The sequence below is a fragment of the Apodemus sylvaticus genome, chromosome 4 (genome assembly GCF_947179515.1).
Source record: "Apodemus sylvaticus chromosome 4, mApoSyl1.1, whole genome shotgun sequence".
In the NCBI taxonomy this organism is placed as follows: Eukaryota; Metazoa; Chordata; class Mammalia; order Rodentia; family Muridae; genus Apodemus; species Apodemus sylvaticus.
The window spans coordinates 141219470-141239022 of NC_067475.1; the positions used below are offsets into that span (position 1 = coordinate 141219470).

The window sequence follows — 19553 nt, forward strand, 5'->3', positions numbered from 1 at the left end:
TGTTAGAGAGACTGCCTCTCTTGTGGCTAGAACCCAGATCCATGGATAATCAGACCAGGTTGTTTCTGACTTTCAGAAAGATGCTCAAATGTACTCAACACCACTTGCAGGTGTGCACATGCTACATATGCACACATGTGCAGGAGATCAGGTGTGCTGCTGGAGGAATTCGGCCCTATCACTTTCCACCTGTGGCAGTCTCTCTAGAACCTTATCTAGCATGACAAACAGCAACCCTCAAAGTCCTCCCATTGCCCCTCCCACAGCCCTGAGGTTATAGGCAAGCACTCAGACACACCTGGCTTTTCATCTTAGTACTGTGATCTGAACTCAGCTCCTCACGTTGTGCAGAAAGCAGTCTTTCCCAATAAGCCATCTCTCGCGCTTCCCAGCACAGCCTCTGGACTCTTCATCCACCGATCGACATCACTACAATCTAATGAGAGGCTAACTTGCTGCTTCGGCCCAATCTTCTCTCATCATACTAGACTGCTCTACATTTCAGGAGTTAATTAGACACTATGTCCTCTTGTGAGATTTCTAGATCGGTGTATGTTGCAACAGTATCAACAGGACAGGAAAATATGTGTGAAGTCATGCTGTTATTGTGGAGAAATTAGTCCATTTCATAGACGGGACCTTTCCCTCCCTCTGGTATCTGAGTAGGTTTTATAGCAAACCCAGAGAGCCTGGCAGCCCTGGGATGCGGTAGAGATGAGCTGGTGTTGCCGAGTGGCGGAGTGGCGCTGTTTCCCAGAGATCAGAATCTTTATTGAAAGAGCTCCCTTTTTTTGATTTCCGGACTAGGACCTGAGTAGTTGATAAAGGAGAATTACTTCGCCATTATCAGAAGTGGTTGTGTTTCTACGGAGCAGATACCGAACAAGAGTTTATCTCTACAATAGGCCTGATAGAATCCACACAGATTACAATTCAATCAGAAGCCTGCCACTACATATGTGTCCCCTGGTGAGACATGTATTGGAGACCTCCAAACTCCAGCCTTGGCTAAAGGAGTATCGGAGGAATATTTCATGCAATCAGGCTGAACTCGGATAATGCATATTAGGAAGTGCTGCTCTTGGCTGTGTAGGCTATGTGTCTGTAAAACACATTTTTATACTAACATGATCCTTGCAAATATGCCAGTAGTCTGAAGAATCAACTATCTTTGACCTTTGCAATTATTTGAGAAGACATTCCCAAAAGGCTTAACGGGGCTTTCCACAAATGTATTTCTTATGCTTCATAGCAGCCTTATTAAGAGCTGAGAGGTTTCACTCTTCTTTTTGAATATACAAGAAACTGAGGGGTGGAGAGCAAATATAAAGCCAAAATCTTATTTATTATTTTGAGATAAGGCCTCATTATGTAACTCTGACTAGCCTGGAATTCACAGAAATCCCCCTGCCTCTGCTGTCCAGTACTATCATATCTAACTTTCAAAAACAAGTTTATTTATACCTAAAGCTCTAGCCCTATCCAGAACATCAAGTTTGATATTGGAGCCATCGTTTCATGACCAAAGGAGAAAGATACTGAGCTGATTCTGACATCACATACCCTGGAGTAATAGTTTTATTACTGATAAGCTCTGGGACCTCAAACAAATCTCTTTATTTCTCTGAGTCTAATTTCTTATTCTGTACAGTGGAGATAATAATCTTTAATATATAAAATGGCTATAAATACAATTAAACAATATGTCAGTGTTAACATTGTCATAATATCATGTTATACTAACAGATCTTGGTGTACTGGTAAAGAGGTGGTGTTGTAAAACATTGTTCTTTTTTAAATTTTTTTATTGATTCTTTTGAATTTCACAATATGCACCCAATCCCACTCATCTTCCCATCACTTTGAATCCACCCTCTGTCTTTACAACTTTCCCCAGTAAAATTAAATACTATAAAATCGAAAAATCTTGTCATGGAAACTGTAGTGTGTCACATAATTTAGCCTTTGTTTTTGCATTTTTACTTATCAATGTTCATTGCAATGAGTCATTGGTCTGTTTTGAGGCCAGTGGCATCTGCCACACTATCAATACTGGATCTTCGTCAGGACTCCTTGGATATCCTGTTGTTATCCTGTGTCATGGAGACCCTATAGCTTTGGATCAGCAGTTCATCGATGAGATAGATGTTGGGATGGGACAACTCGAAGCCCTGGAATTGGTCCTGGGTAGTAGCTGAGTTGGTCCGCCTGCCAGGTCTCTCACACCCAGGCCAGCAGGGTAATGTATCCAGTGTGGTCCATACTAGCTCAGCCACTGTTGCAGGCAGCTGGCAAGGACTTCCCCCATCCACAATCATCATCAAGAGTACCATAAAAGTACAATTATAAGAATAAATTATGTTCTTTCCTCAGGACAGCTTTCCTGGTCTGACATTATCCTCAGCGACAGAGATGCTGTCAGAAGACTGCTAGAGGGGTGCTCAGAATAATGGGGATTCCAAAACCAGCAGACACAAGTCATTACTTCTTCCATTACTAAAGTCAAGAAAGGGGTTAGCTTACCGTGATGGCTAATACATGTTTAAGCTTAGTTGGTACTACAGCCCTGACCACAGATTTCATGAAATTGTCATCCCTCCTTCTGCACTGAGAATAACACTCACGTGAAGGTACAAGTGTGTGCAGATGTGTCTTGGACACACTGATTTCATTGTGTTCAGCTATGCACAGACTGAACTATTAGATGATGCCCTTCATAGGGTCTTCCACAATGGCTACACTGACTGACAACCCCATCAGCAGGGGCAAGCATTCTGTTCTCCATATCCTCATCTATACTATCTAAATTTGCCAGTTACACCTCAATACAACTGACAGAGGGAATCATAACAGAACTTGCCCATCCTGCACAAGGCAGTGGGTTCCATTTCAAGCACATGGGATGTGAGAGGGATAATGATACTTTTGGGGATGGCAAAAACTGCAAGGGCAATCAGAGATCCCCCCCCCCCAGAGTCTGACAATGAACTGGAATAAGAGCAGAGTGATTCTCTATAGCCATCGGATACAGATCACAGCAATACAGAACAACACTGAAATGCTGGACTCCAGACAATGCTGGAAATCTTTGGGACACAAAAGCATCCTGGTGCATGTTACCTCTTTATAGTTCACTGAGCTTTGAGGCCCTCAGGAAGCCACACTCAGAAATCACCCCGGCAACCAGGCTTGTACCAGTGATGCTGTTCCCACTCACACATAGATGTTTTTTCTCCAGTTCATATTGCCCAGGAGCTGAAGAGAAACAAAGAAACAAAAGGCACAATGCCTGTCCTGTCTGTCACTGTGAAGAGCTGGGACAGTCCCTGGAGAAGCAGCAAAAGGGACAGCAGAAAAGGTGTATAAGCTCTAAGTGGGAGAGGAACATGGGCGTGCCTCAAATAATGGGTGGGCTTAGAATGAATTACATTGAATGGGATTATCTAATCTCAGAAACAAAAATCCTGAGTGCTGTCCTTCAAATATGGAGCCTCGGCAATAACATGTATATAGGTAAACCAACGCCACAGGAGTATGGTGACTATGTAAAAAAACAGAGCAAGAGTAAAGAGCTCACTGTTACAGGATGAGGAAGGACAGTGTGCTCGTGAAGGACAAGTCATGAAAGAGGTCGTAAAGCCTATTGTTTGTCCAGCTCTCACTCTATCATGGAGTTTTTTATTTTCATGATGGATATGCACATAAAATTATATTCAATAGAGAAAGCCTAAAATCCAATGTGAAGCTCCTTATCTTCATCACCAATGGCTACTCTGAACAGTGAGTTGTAGAGGTTTGGGGTCTGATTAATTTGGATGTTGAAATTTTTGCTTTGTTTTCTACTTTTTAAATAATAAAGTTTAGAATAAAATTAAAAAAAGCAGGGCATGGTGGTACACACCTTTGATTCCAATACTTAGGAGGCAGAGGCAGGTAGATCTCTGGGAGTTCAAGGCCAGCCTGAGTAGGATTGTGGGAGGGAGTGACAGGGAAGGGGCAGTGATCTTGATATAAAGTAAATAAATTAAAATAAATAAACAAACAAATCAAAACAACCTGTTCATTGATACCTGATTGTTATTGTAACTGCTGTCTTTACCTTCACCTACCTTCTCTATTGGTAGTTTCCTCCTTGTCGCCACTGACTTGTACAAACCCATCATGTCTGAATGCTTTCATACCCTGCCCAATGTGCATGAAACAACCATTCTTCCTAAATTAGCGACTTACACCTCTATTGTATTTCTGCGATTACTCTTTAGGAGTTACATAATCAAGTCTCCAAGGTTTAATTTTGCAGTGCATCACCCTGGTGTGTCTCCTCCAACCACACTCACACTCATTCTCCTCCCTTCCTTCATTTTCTAACTTTCACGTGCACATTGTTGTATTCGAGAGACTACTGTTAACATTAAATGCAATGCTTTCAGACACCACACAACATATTAAACCACTTCCATCAAGCCTTATTTGCCCTATAGTGTACATTTATGTTACATTTGGAGATGTGTCCTAAGGGAACATTTCTTTTCAGCTCTGAAGGCTGAATATTCAGGATCATATGGAATGAACTCTTGTTAATGTTTAAACTGACATCATCACATCTTTTCTGGTCAGCATGAGAATACACTGGATGCTTCCTCATCCCCTTCATCTTGGTTGGACTTCAAATGTCATGTTCATCAGCACAATAGCTTTCATCCAAGACTGAACCCAGAGAAATGTCCATGCATCACCGAAACTGCACAGTGTTCCACAGTCCTTGGCATTTAGGAGACACCCATTTAAGGAGTTCTGTGTGTTAGATACATACCCGGGTCCCCGGAAGATAAGCAAGGCATTACTCTTCAGAGTTATGAATCCAACAGTACCACATGAGAGGAACAAAGATTTAAGAGAAAAAGAGAAACAGATCAAGTGGTCCACCTTCCACTATCTGGGCTACACTTGAAGCTGATTCATAACATTGGCAAAGGGGACAAATCCCTTTTAATGTCATTGAACCAAGATGGTTCTGTCGCCACTGGAGAACTAAGGATGGAAAGTTCTAGTGTCAGAACTTTGCCTTTACAAAGGCAAAGAAAGGCAATCTGCATGGACCACAGCAGACAGTGAGGTGGTGGCTGTCAATCACCATTGGTGGGAACAGGCAGGAGCACAAAGCTCCTGGGTAAGGTGTTCAGGAAAAGCAAAGTACCTTTGCTGAGGTCCTACAGTGGAATCAGACAGTGTGTTAGGTATTTCATCCACAGACTTGAAACTATGACTGTAGTCATCTACATGTTGTAATACATCAGCAGGCAGAGTGTATGACTGCAGTCATCTACACGTGGTAATATGTAATCAGTCAGAGTGAGGTTAGAGCCCTGTTCCTGGATACCACACAGAGCTTGGGATAGTTGGTTATCCTCCCTGCAAACCTCAGTTCCATCATGTAAGAAATGGGACTGACAGAGACCCCCTCCAAATGCCGATAGTGTCACATACCCATAGTTGGTCATCCATGCCGGGAGGGTTCTTTTTGATAAAAGCACCGTAGTATGTAGCAATGTTCCTGTGATGAGAATATTTCTTCAACATGTTAATTTCTTGTTTGATTTCTTCCTCTTCGTCCTGTGTGAGAACGGTAAACAGAGGGCATGATCACGGAGTTATAGGGAGAATTCTATTCTTCAATACTATCTATTCTAATAAGCTATTATCAGTCTTTTCTTTAGTTGATTAAAGAGGATCTTTACACTGGTTAAACAATAGTAGCAGAGAAGGTCTTCTTTTGGTCTAGCTAAAAGAAAAGCCTATCATTTCCTGGAGGGACATAAGAAAGTCCGTCCCTTCTCATGGTTGCTATCTGATAAGACCTACAGTCAGCTTCAGGAAAGCTTTTCCTTGTGTATACACTGTTCATCTCATCACCTGGGGAAGACTGAGGACAAAGAAAGGAAAACACATGGCCTCTGATTTACATTTTACTAGGATTGGTTTCTTTGAAGTGTCCTTTTATCGAAGTGCCTTGAAGGAAGCCAATGAAAGTCAGACGGGAGAGGGAGCAAGGCAAGTTCTCTAGATCTGAAGTAGTTCACAGAGCAGGAGTCCCCATCACCTTCGGGAAGCTCAACATGAAAGCAGAGGGGAAACATACTGTAGACATGAAAAGACTCCACAGACTAAGTTTCCTGACTCACAGCCTTCATTCAGTTTCCAGTTAAGAGTCTACGGACTCGGTACTGGAGGGCATCTGAGGGCTTGCCACCATCTGACCTTGTACGTGTGGACTCCAGTCGGATGGTCTGGCCTTACTCAAGTGTCCTTCAGTTGGACTGCCAAATAGTGTTTTCTGATCCAGGACAAAGGAGACAGAGTGGTGAGCAAGGACTATCACTGAGTACAAGATGTTATGTTATCAAAAATCAAGCAGCCATGACATGTGTTTCTGCACCTTTAGCCTTCCATCACATGGCCTACATGTATGATATTACAGTGTCCTTCCAGAACCTCCCCTGTGTGCTGTCTTTTTCCTTCGACATAACTTTTATGTATTAATACAAATGAGATTTTATTTATACTCCCCAAGTATAGATGTCTTCTTTGAGTCCCTCAGGTAAGGTCCCCATCTCTAAATCATGCCCTTTCTACCAATAAACCTTCACACATATGAGGTATGCATGCATGTGTGTGTGTGTATGTGTGTGTGCATGTGTAAAATGGTGCTGTCATTGTACTTGAGTGTCTGCTCCAGAGCTGTAACTCTCTTCTGCTTCAGACATCAGTTCCAACTGAACGATGATACACACAGCTTTTTTCATTCTCTGTGTGGGATATGAGTGTCATTATTTGGGAAGTTTCATTTGAAAGATGAAGAACCATCCTGGGGGTACTGGTGGCTGTTTCCATTAAAAGGGGAATTATGCAGGTAATGAGAGGTATAGATCATTTTCCTGCTGTACCTGACAGTCTCACTGTAGGCAGAACTCGGAAGCCAGGCAGGTTCTACAAGTATCTGCTGCCTGCCTCCTGAATCCTCAACAGGAACATGGGAGATAGATGTGCCAGAAGATGGCTGACCATGTCATTAAGAGAAGTTAAGCCATTTTAACTTCTGTGCCAACACAGTTGCATCCAGTCTATAACTAATCTCAAATAAGTAGAATGGAGGTACCAAGGAGGTCAGTATCACTGTGTAAAGGTAAACTGAACCAATCATGGCCATAAAGAAAGGGTAAGGACTGAGTCTGTGGTCAGAGCAGTGAGATGAGGAGCTGGGGTGGGTGTACACTAGCTTTGGAGTGCACCCCCTTCTCCAGCTGATAGATCTCACAACAGCAACTTACCTGTTTTGGAACCTGGATTTTTAGAACACCAATGAACTGCAGTTATTAGAGTCAAACTTTCTGTGCTATCTAAGGAAGGTATATGAAGGTTACGAATTTGGATACAAAATAAACACAGTGGCTAGTCTTCCCAACTCTGACAACAAAGTCATAGATAACAAGGTTCACCATGCAAGAGCGCCAGTCACTTGAAATTTTAAGTTTAAGTTACATTGTTTCCAAACACAGTTCCAGGCCTCATGGGTCATGGGTATGTAGTTCCAACATAACCTTCTATAGCCTTGTAAGTGAGCATGTCATTTATCAAAGCTTCTGGCCAGACAACAGGAGTTTACACAACTCTGCGGCAAGCAATTTGGCCTCACAGTATGTCCCAGTGAGAGAAAGGAGGTATAATACTCCCTAAAAAGTGAGAGCATCTAAGGCTAAAACTAGATGCAACAGGGCTGGTTTTGCTGTTGTTTGTTTTCTCTGTGTGGGTGCATAATTGTAAGCATGTGGAGGTCAGAGGACAACCTTAGGTGTCATCCAACAGATTTCATCCACGTTATAATTTTCATACAGGGTTTCTCACTGGCTTGGAGTATAGCGAAAAGGCTATGCTGGGTATTCAGCAAACCCAAAGGATCCACCTACCTCTGCCTTCCAGCACTGAGATTATATGCACATCAGAACACAAAGGTCTTAGGGATTGAACTCAGGACCTCACACTGGCAACAACTTTACTGGCTGAGCTATCTCCTCAACCTTAGACTGGAGAGTTTCAATTGGCGGGAGACTCCCTATTTTGTAAATGAGCTATTCTTACATCTTAAGCCATGAGTACAGGTAACAAGCTCACTGAGACACTAATGACCACTGAATCACACTGAAAATCAAATAATGGAACCAAGTTGTTTCAACTTTAAGAAGAGAGCAATAGAATAAGCCGAGTCTACTACCCCAAGAAGATCTATCACTTTAACCAGAAGACTTCAAAACCAAGTTTGGTTCATTGTGTTAACTTCAGATATCGCCTTCAACCTCTCCTGATGGCAGTTATTTTCAGCTGTGGAGGTGAATAGGAAACCCATTTAAACAGCTACTGAAATGATGATGTTCTTACTTGAGCATAGCTTTCCTAACAATGGAACAATCACTTGGCCCTATATAATCAGAGGGGTCTATTAGTGTCTGTTAAGTATGGCTATACAGGAATGACCATGACATTTGGCGGCTGTCCATCAAGGGTTCAATACTCCTCTGCTTGAAGCTGAACCTGGCAGGTAACTACTGTGGCCAATGGAACATTAAGAAATGTGCTTTGGCAGAACTTGGGAGCTAGCTATCTCCAACAGTGTGCAAAGGATTATGGTCCTAAAATGCAGCCCAAAGGAGTTTTATGTTCACTATGCCAGAGCCAGGAGCTATGTGTGTACTGTTAACATTCAAAGTGTATCTGTGACACATTGTTATTATTTATTAGTGGTGGTGGTGGTGGTGGTGGTGGTAGTGGTGTGTGTGTGTGTGTGTGGGGGGTCAGCGTGCACCTGTGGAGGTTAGAAAACAACTTTGTGTAGAGGTTTTCTCCTCCTTCCCTTGTATGGTTTCTAGGGATTAAAAGTGTGAGCTTTGATTCTCTTCGTCATTCCTCTGGCCCTAATGTCATTCTTAATGACCCCAAGCTAAATGCAGGAGCTGTTTCTAAGGATTTGATGTTTACAAATGAGGTAAATGAGACCAGGAGAGGCTAAGTGACTTCCTTACCATATATACTATAAACATTAGGGCTTAGATTCATGTGTAGATTGTCCAGATTTCCAAAGCCAGTTACCGTAACTTTATATAGAAAACTTTCAAACAGATGTGCAATTACTCATGTGACTAAACCAAAGCACTAAATAGAAAAAGCTTAGAAACACAGAGAGAACCTGATTTGGCTCCTTGACTTAAAGGAGCTTGTTAATATACAAAACTTTGTACTTAGATCTCAAGGAATGACAGAGGGATTTTAACACTGCATATTTCCAATACATGGAAACTTTGCTTAAGTATCTATATAATCAGAATTTTAAAATGGAGTCAATAAAATGTCTAATATTCTTGTGCTCTAAAACAAAGGACTACCCCACTGCCTGACTCTTAAATCCATGGAACTGGAATAAAACTGTATCAAGTATATAGGAAAGTAAAAGTCACATCGATGCATAAATCCCCAAACAATCCAAGCTGTTACCAAGAGAATAGGCTGCTCTCTACACATTGATAGCAAGACCCTATTGCTAAAGACAACACGCCGCCATATAACTCATTGAATTTGGAGAGTTTGAGCTGGTCCTGATGTAGAACCTTCACCCCTACATTCTAGTGCCTTTGATACAGGAAGGTCCATTGCAGGCTACCAAAATAGAAATGTAAACACAAACCCAGCCACAAAACCCATGATCTACAATCTGTTTGGCCTGCCAAAATATGCCCAGGGAATGGTGGTTCAAAGTTTGTGGGAGTAACCAACCAATGTCTGATTTGACTTATTGCCACTTCCAGAGATGGAACCATACCCAATATTGCTTGGGTAACCAAAAACCAGAGACTAGATAGGCTAGGCAACTGAGATAAAAACCAAATACTACTTGTCAAAAAAAAAAGTAATAGTAAAATGAATCCTAATGAATGATATTCTGCTGTACTCATAGATAAGAGCTTCCATCAGCCATCATCAGAGAACCTTCATCATGCAACAGATGGGAACAAGTACAGAGGCCACTCAGCCAGATATATCAGAGAGAGCGGGTGGAGAGCATGCAACCAACCGACCTTGGAACCCTCGGCATTAAATGGGTTGTATGCATCAAGTCCCGCCCCTCAGAGCTCCACTTCCAGACACAGCACCGATGCATAGATGAACTCACAGGCACTGTGGCAGCATGCCCAGAGCCTGCACAGGTTCAAGCCTGATGGAATCCCAGTGGTGAGGTGGGGAAGTGGGCAGGAGCTGGCATCTTTAACTGATAAGTCATCCTCAGTTGACATCATCGTATGCAAAGGAGAAATTAGTTTTCTCCAATGGAGTCTCGCTGGGTATAATAACCGCACTTAGGGACAGGCTCCAAACCCAACAGCACTGGCCAACACAAAATGAAATCATTGGTATTCTGGAGACATTTTGTCTCATGGCCTCATAGCACTTTGGATGGTTTTGTCTTACTGGTCTTCTGCTCATATATTCTTGTGTATTGTTTTCTGATTTTCTGGGGTGTGTGTGTGTGTGTGTGTGTGTGTGTGCTTGCGTGCACACACATGTATGTGTGCATGTGTATATGTGTGTTCTTGTGCTTTCTCTATGTTATTTTTTTGTTTTTATTAAACTCTAATTTAATTTTATTAAATTAAGTTCTTTGCTTGTTTGTTTTCTAAAGAGAGAGAAAGAAGGCATGGAGTTGGGTGGGTTGTGGAAGTGTGGAATCTGGGTGGTGTTGGAAGAGGGGAAAAGATGATCGGAATATAATATATGAAGAAATATCTTCAACAACAACAAAGAAATGGAAAATTCAAATTTATGAAATCTAAGGTTACGTTGTCTTTAGTATCTTACTGCCTTTTTGTTTCCTATCCAAAATTTATATTTCTTTAAATACTTACAAGTGTTATTTTCAAACTGTTTGCCTGGAAATGTCATTAGAATTTTCATACATAGAGCAGTCTACTGGGCATGAGGAGGGCTACACACCATGCCAAAAAGAAGGCTGTCATTCATGAGTGTACTCAAAGCGGATGCACAGTGTGTAGGTTGAAGGTGCTTTTGCTTATTTATTATTTATTTATATTGAAAACACATTTTTTTATAAATATATTCTGATCACGGTGTTTTCTTCCCTCATCCTCATCCCAGATCTTCCCCACATCCTCATCCATCTAACTCTATGCCCCCCCCTTTCTACAAACAGGAAAACCAAAAAGGCAAACAAACAAGAATTAAAAAACAACAACAAAAAGAAAAAGAATGTATAAGAAACACACACACACACACACAAATGCCTTCATGAGAGTATGTGGCAGCTGATATCATTGTCATCAAGAAACACAAGTTTGAGCTAAGTGCAAAGATGAGGTGGCAGTGATGTCACTGATGACTATAAGGGGAAAGCATGACTTATGTGATTGGGAGTGAAAGCATTTTTCTTTATTATTATTATTATTATTATTTTCTATATTCTTTGTGTACATTCCAAATGATTTCATGGTTTCCAAGGCTCTTATGCAGATGGAGTATTGCATATTGCTTCCCAAGAGGACCATCATGCCATGGAAAGATGAAATCTGTCTGCATTAGGGATAGAAACAATACCATGCTCTATATAATAAGCACTTTACAAGTCAATAGATTTAATCCTCAGCCTAACTATATGAAAGAAGAGGTATTATTCATACCTAGAGGTGTAGCCCAGCGAGGATAAGCAATAGGGTCAGTATATACTAAAATCTTTCAGCTAGATGTCTGGCCAGGTGAAACAGATCACTTGTGGGGGTTTTCTCTTTCCATGGGTCTCTCTTTCAGTCCTGTCAATGATGTCATTTACTCAGTCATTTGGCTGACATCCACTGGAAATGAGGGGCCTTGTATCCTCAGGTGTCCTAGGCCTGCAGTTCAGTCAACAGCTATCAGAGTTGAAGTGAGTGACCTTTTCTACCAGGGAAAACTCTGCCATTAACAATGTCCTTCTTTGGTTGTGGTTGTCAGGAAAAGTAACTTCCATGGTTTTGTGACGTGCAACTTGGATTTCAACCTAGTCTGTTTTTTTTTTTCTTTTTCTTTTCTTTTTCTTTTTTTTTAAAGATTTATTTATGTATGTGAATACACTGTTGCTCTCTTCAAACACACTAGAAGAGGGCATTGTACCCCACTACAGATGGTTGTGAGCCATCATGTGGTTGCTGGGAATTGAACTCAGAACCTCTAGAGGAGCAGTCAGTGCTCCTAACAGTTGAGCCATCTCTCCAGTCCCTTTTCCCCTTTTCTCTAGTCTGATTTTCTACTTTTAGATTTTTTTCTCTCCTCTTTTCTATTTGCACCTGTATTTAACTTTACGAAGCACATACTACATGTAATGCCAGGCTTAGCATTAAGAATCCGTGAGAGGGTACTGAAAGGGACTGCACTTTGTTCCCATTCCTTACTTGAAAACGCTTTCTAGTCAACAAGTTTTAAATGAGAAAAGACTTTTCATGGAGAGAAAAACAAAATATAACATTTAAGTTATTAAGAAAACAGCCAAAATATTGATCAGAAAATAAAAACAACAAAGAATACAAACCTCAAACAAGAGAGACCAGAAATGATGAGGTGTTCTCATCACAGAGGAGAGGCCTGAAGCTATCTAAGATCACATGTTCATTAATGAAGAACTTTCTTGAAGACCTGGATTGACAAGGACTCCATGCCTTAACATTTCTACATGCCAGTTATCTATCTGCATACTTGTGAATAACACTGGAGTGCTAAGAGAAAGAACTGGAAGTTTGATCAACTGTTTGGAGCAAGGGATCATAAGATACAATGTACCATCAAATAACAGATCACCGTGCATTTTTTTTTAAGTTGGGTCGAGGTGTTGGCTGCGCATCCTCACTCTGTCTGCCACCCTGCCTTACTCTCTACACCACGTTTTTATAAGCTCTGTCACATGAGCACGCACACATGAAAGTCCCAAACCCAACCCATACACTCAGCATGCAAGGATATATGCAGAGACCCTGACACATACAAGCCACCAGTTCAGGCTGCTGTGGCAGTAAGGGCACGTGCAGAGCAGGTATCTGATGTCCCCTGTTTGGGCATGCAGTACAAAGCCACAGCCACATCACAGGAACTTGTCCCAAAGGGAGAGGGAAGAAGGAAGACTGAGACGTTTATCTTTTCCCTTTGAAAGGCTGTATCATGCACTTCATTTAAATATTCTGCCTATTATAGACATTTACACGAACGACCCTGTGAGAGCAGTCCCCAGGGCCTCTACAGCAGGTGAACCTCAGCAGGGCATTTCTAGGTTTAGGGTAGTACCATATACAGGTTTGCCCTTCCTGAATTCCTTTTCTTTTCTAATCAAAGCCTTTCCATACTGTGAATCTCACGTAACTGTCACTTTATCGAGGGACATTTTCTACTGACCCAGCTAGTTTTGTCTTGTATTTTCCCTTAATCTTTTGTCTTCTTCTTGAAAATGAATTGAATCTTTCAACTAAAGTCACTGCTTAAGAGTTAGTATTTTGAGGGTGTTGGAATATTAAGATTCTGGAAGGTTGTCTTCCAACCTTCTGCCAGTCCCTGTCTGCCACTAAATATTGGCATTGAATATAGCAATTTCTCTTATGGGTGAGTGGTCTCAGTGTTCAACTTCTGGAATGTGGCCCTACTGTCTTTCTTGCATCTCATGTGGTCCCTAACTTTGGAAAGAGGCTTTTAATTCAGGAAGAGTCTAGCAATACAGCCACTTAGGGGACCAAGCCAGGAGGACTGAGCACAAGATAGTCATATACACCGACTAACTCAAGTATGGCATGGAGCTCACAGGACAGGCTACCGTCCCACATGCAAGTACAAAATTCCAGTGCAAACTCTAATCCAATCTTTAGGTTTATCTAACTCTGACTCACTCAGTCTCTGTTCATCAGGACTAATTCAAATCATGTTGAAGGATGTAATACATATCATGCACTATATATCACATACCATTTTAGCCTCAAGCCAAGCTTGGATCATCTGTATATCTGTTGAGTTTGTGCACATTACTTATACCTATGTCAACATCCCCTTAGGGGGTTTCTTTGAGTTTTGCAGTATTACTATGGTAGTGTTTGGCTCAAAGTATGCACTCTGTATTAGTCATTTTCTTTGCTCTGGGCCATTGTGCTTAATCTATTATTAGTATATGCTATGCTACTAGTCACTCCATAGAATGTCTCCTCTTTGGGAGTAAAGAACCAAATATATTTGGAATAGTATGTCTCCTTGACTTTACCGAACAACATCAACTGGAGTGTGTGTGTGTGTGTGTGTGTGTGTGTGTGTGGTCATTTCCTGAGCCCTTTGACAATGTGTAAAACATTATACTGGCTCACTGGAGAAGGCTCTACTGTAGTCTTCCAAAAGAGATAGAGCTAATCACAGTCTGCACATACCAGGACTCAAAAAGGCAGAAGTGGGAAGTCCAAGGACCTGAGCTTGTGGAAATCCTTCGAGCAGGTGAAGCACACAGCTCCCCCACTGCTCATGGGTGCTGTTCTTTGTTTGGAGTTTGGCATTATTTTGAGAAAGAGGTCCAGACTCAATGGCTTCTAAACTCAGTTTTTAACAGAATAAAACCTCTTTTAACTCATGTATACATCGTTTTTCCTTAGGACTACTTGATCAAAGTGGTGTATTGGGAAGAAATAAAACTTGAAAAATCTTGTAATAGTATTTAATCCCTTTGGGATCTGGACCAATTTGTCCATATTTATCTATTTTAAGATATATTTTTATTTTTAAATTTTGTATGTGCATGTATATGCTTGTGTATGTGCTTGTGTGTGTGTGTGTGTGTGTGTGTGTGTGCACATGCAGATGTACAGGTACTCTCAGAGACAGAACCCCTAGGCTTAGCATCTGTGTGCTTCCCAGCATGAATGCTTGGAACCAAACGTGAGTCCTCTGTAAGAGCAGTATAAACTTTTAACCACTGAGCTATGAGGCCTTTACTCAGATTTATCTTGTATCAATCTCTTCTTGGTCTTTTAAACACCAAAACACAATCTCGAAAACATGTTGCCTTAGCCCTTGGCACACTTGGCATTCTTGATTGGAAATTGGGGACATCCTGGGGTTAGCTTCAGATAACTGACCCCTCAAAGAAGATAGGAAACTTTAATGGATTTTATAAGACCCTTGTTTGCAGATATTTGGAGTAAGGGTATGCTTAGCAGGAAATGCTCTTAAGATGAATTTCATCTTTGATTTTTTCAGTACCTTTCATAAAGTAGTAGGAATGTTTATTAAATACATCAGTGAGAAAATATTCACCTGGAATCATCAGTAAATATCCTTCTACCATGTAGACCTACAGCTCTGAGGTTAAAAGTATGTGGTTAAAATGTGGTATTGAATTGCATATCATTTTAACAGCCATGGTACATTGAGCTTTCTACTCAATATGTCTGGGGTAGCATGGGGTTCCACATGCCTAAAATGGGACAACTTAAAATAACCTGTTTTATCAAGTAATTGAGAGAATCAAATAGATATAATATACATCAACTACATAAATATTAAATATATAAATATATGTGTAAATGCACATACAACATTTAAACTAATTTAGGAAATGGTCCATCAGTATTATCTACCATTTATTTGGGGCTGGAGTATAAAACCCTAACTAGAACGACATTTAGGAAACAATTAAGTCTGAACACTCTATGCTGCCATGACGTGCCATGACAAATGACATGATCTATGATGCTTGCATGTGAGTGGAATTCCCCTGTTCTACCCAAGCTTCTCCTTGTTTACTTTTCTCCTGGCTCTCAGATTCTCCATTGAGGAATTACTTTCCCTATGGTCCTTGCAGAGTCAGGTATCCAGCCCAGATGTGGCTGAAAAGAGCAGAGAGACCATGTGCATCCAAGAAAGACCATGGCCAATCATTCCAGCACTTTTTTATGGAGACTCGCACTAATGAGGAAATCAGAGCCAAAAGCAGAACTCACAACATACCACGTGTCTTTCTGGACCTTGCTGAGTTCTGTGAGTGTGGCTTTTAAATATACACTAGCTCGTGAATTCCCTTCCCAGCTTCCTTCAGTGTGAATGGAGATGGCAATACAGCTCAAGATGCCGTGATTAATGTAACCATGTCAAGTCAGCTTAGAAATTGCCATTATCTCATTATGTACTGGATGCATTTTAGGCTGTCACCCTAAAGGCACGAATGTGCACCAATTTAAATTCGAAAATGGGAACATTTATAATCAAAGACCCTTGATCTCACACCTGGTGGCCAAAAGAAAGTAGATATAAAATCCCAGCAACAGAAAGCTCTATCTTTGGTAGTGTGGCATCTTTCTCTCCTTTTAAAGAGTTACTTTAATCATTTTAATGACATATATGCATGTGTGTCTTCATGTGGGCATGTGCGCATGCGTGTAGAGCTGTAGAGCCCCTGGAGCTGCCTATAATGTGACTACCAGAAACCAAGCTCAGGTCTTCTGAAAGAGCACTATATACTCTTAACTGCTGAACAATCTCTCCAGCCCTAGTGCATCTCTTAAGGAACATATAAAAGAGGGAGAATCCAAGCGGATTCTCCAGCAGGGGTAGGAATCTGCATGTGTTTTGGGCACCACAGAATTACGGAGGGTCCACTGATGCTGTCAGTACACTGTAAGAATTATCACTCTAAGGGGTCTCGGTGCTCCTAGGGAAGTTTGGAGTTTCAAATGCCATAGTGCAGGAATTTTCACAAGGAATCAAAAGCAGTTTTTGTAATGATTTAGGCAACTTAAAAGGATTCTGAAGACCAAGATGGAACACAAGCCATAATTCTGAAGCCAATTTGGCAAATCTTGCAGTGTTGCAGTGCTAAAACTGGAAGGATGCAGGCACTGGATTTGGTGTTCTTTGTGACTATTTTCTATAAAAGGAAAGATTCTAGGATAAAATCAAGAATTTGAAAATTAATTTCAATCTTATGGCCTCATCAATTTCATCTCAATAAACTACAGTCACTTTGCAGTAGGTCACAGAATACAATCAACAAAGACGACCTTTGAGAACTCATTTCAGCTTTGAACAGAACAGCCATAATGAGCCCAATTAAAATAATTGTTGGGAAGCGTTTGCACTGGATTCCATAACACAGAAAGGACAACACCACAAAATTGAATCGATTGCTTTCTAACGAGAACATCAGAGTTTAACAGAGGAAAAGCTGTTGCTGACGGTGATGGGCAGGGATATGATGCAAAGCTCACTGGATCCTGCCTCAGACAGCAAGGCAATAATAAACCCATTTCCTGCTGTACACCACATCTGCCTTTGTTGAGGGTCAATGGTTAAATAAGAGTCAATGCTGTGACCAAATCACAGCTCTTCTGAAATGTGTTCTCCAAGAGAACAGAACTCACACCATAAAGTGCCTGTTTTATGTAATGGGCTGGCACTTTGAAACACAGAATGGTATTCTCTGTCTGTTAGCCTTGGGGCAATTGAGAGAAAAGCTGTCAAATCATTTTTCAAAGGGCTTACTTGCCAACAGAAACCCATTTGAGAAAGGCTAACTGGTATTCCTTCATGTGAACCTGCATATGCTTGCAGGAAAAACTAAGTAATAGTTTTTCCTGCAAGGTGGCCAGCACTAACTACTAAGAATGGTTTTTGGAACAATTTTAAAACCTCACCTAGAAAATCCAACACTGAGAGAGAAATAGCCATCATCCTTGACATCACATCAACCTTCACATCAATAAACAACTTCATGCAGTCCCATCTATGCTGTCAGTGGAACTCAGCTCTCACTCTGCAGAGTCACACAACAGAAACTGAGCCACAGTGTGGCCATGTTGGATACATCACAACTATTAATTCCTAAGTTGCCAAGTGTATCTTATTATATAGAAATATGACTCAATCCAAGGATGACTGAATACTATGACTTCAGCCAAACTGCCAAACAAATTCTGATTTGTTTTGTAGTTGGAGCTTTGTAAAAAAAAGGCTTACATATTTATCATGAGCTTCTAAATAGAGGCTCACAATGCTAGATTTTGATTTCTGTGTCATATCCTGCTAATTCACTATTCCAATACCCATTCCTTTAATTCTGACTTATAAGAGCTATATTTCTTTCTTTTCTGCTGAGTTCTTACAAAGTTTACAGTGTAGTTAGATCATATGCAACCTACACATCGTCCATCTTACTCCTTCTGAACCCCTTAGAATCTTTATTTTTAATTCTTTAAAAAATAATTTAATTAATTCTTTGAGAGACTTATACAACATATTTCACTATTTCACCCCAATCTCTCCCTCCGCTCCTTCCAGATGCATTCCCACATTCCCCATCTCCCACCTTGGTCTCCTCTTTTTAATTTGTGCTGTCTATAAACTCTTGGATGGGGAGCATCTTCTGAAATGTGGTAGACCTACCAGAAGCCACACTCTTCAAGGAAGCTGACTCTCCCTTCCCCAGAAACCATCAACGGTATATAGTTTCTTAGTCAGGGGTAGGGGCTCATGGACCCATTTCCACAGAACCTGTATTTTTATTTGGATATTCTGCTAGACATTCAAGAAGAAAAAAATCATTGGAAGGGACTTCTCTGTATTCTTCTTCCAGGGATAAAATCTGTAATTATACCAAACTATAACATGACCCTAGCAGATAGGCAGGCTGCAAGTTAAAGTGACAGAACCGAAGGATAAAACCATCCTCTGCTTTACCACACTGCTGTCAAACATCCCTGACAGCTGCCTTAGTTTCTGTCCTAGTTGCTGTGGGAGTTCAGTAGGGATCAAATTCGAGGGTTCAGGCCATTGTGACCAGAAGGTCAAGGTGGCAGGCATTGAAAGAAGCCACATTGCATCTAAAATCAAGAAGTGGAGCATGGTTCATGCTGCTGCTCAGTTCTCTTGCTTCAGTTACACAATATAATTGTGATACTTATGAAGATTAGTAAGGTGGTCTTTTGGAAAGCCTTACAACTTATACTTAACCAAATATAATAGATTCTGTCTAAAGGGTATGGCTTAATGGTTAATATGCCAACAAACTGGTTTTCTTTCAGTCTGTTTCTCAGTTATTGATATCTTTGTGTGACTGATTGAATGGGTGACTGTTTATATTCAATATTTCACTTCTAGCCAAATGAAGACTTTGGTCTTTTAGCTTTTATGTGCAAGAGACAGACATCTTAGAAAAATTCCCAGGACAATAGAAAATTATTAACATATTTTTGATGTCCTGTAAATCCTTTAAAGTCTGATTTCCACTCTATAATCTTGAAAGGTTATTAAAATGTTTTAAATTAGACCAAGCAAAAAGACTGAAAGCATTAGATTGTATTTAAAGGAGTGTCTAAAGAAATATTAGATTGCTTTGATCATCCAGGAAGAAATTTAGACTTGCTCTCTAAGAAATAGGAATTTGCAGCTATGTGATTATTTGATCAAAAACCATTTGTTTTAGCAAATGCTCATGATAAATGTAGTAT

General features: G+C 40.7%; 1 protein-coding gene across 3 annotated transcripts in view; it reads right to left on the minus strand.

The window, feature by feature from the left end:
- Tnik (TRAF2 and NCK interacting kinase) overlaps nt 1–19553 on the minus strand; it is a 412408-nt gene that overhangs the window by 144739 nt on the left and 248116 nt on the right. For all 3 annotated transcript variants that reach the window (XM_052180712.1, XM_052180713.1, XM_052180711.1), the window contains exon 4: nt 5488–5613. In XM_052180712.1, coding sequence (XP_052036672.1) covers nt 5488–5613 — 126 coding nt within the window. The remainder of the gene's footprint in view (nt 1–5487; nt 5614–19553) is intronic.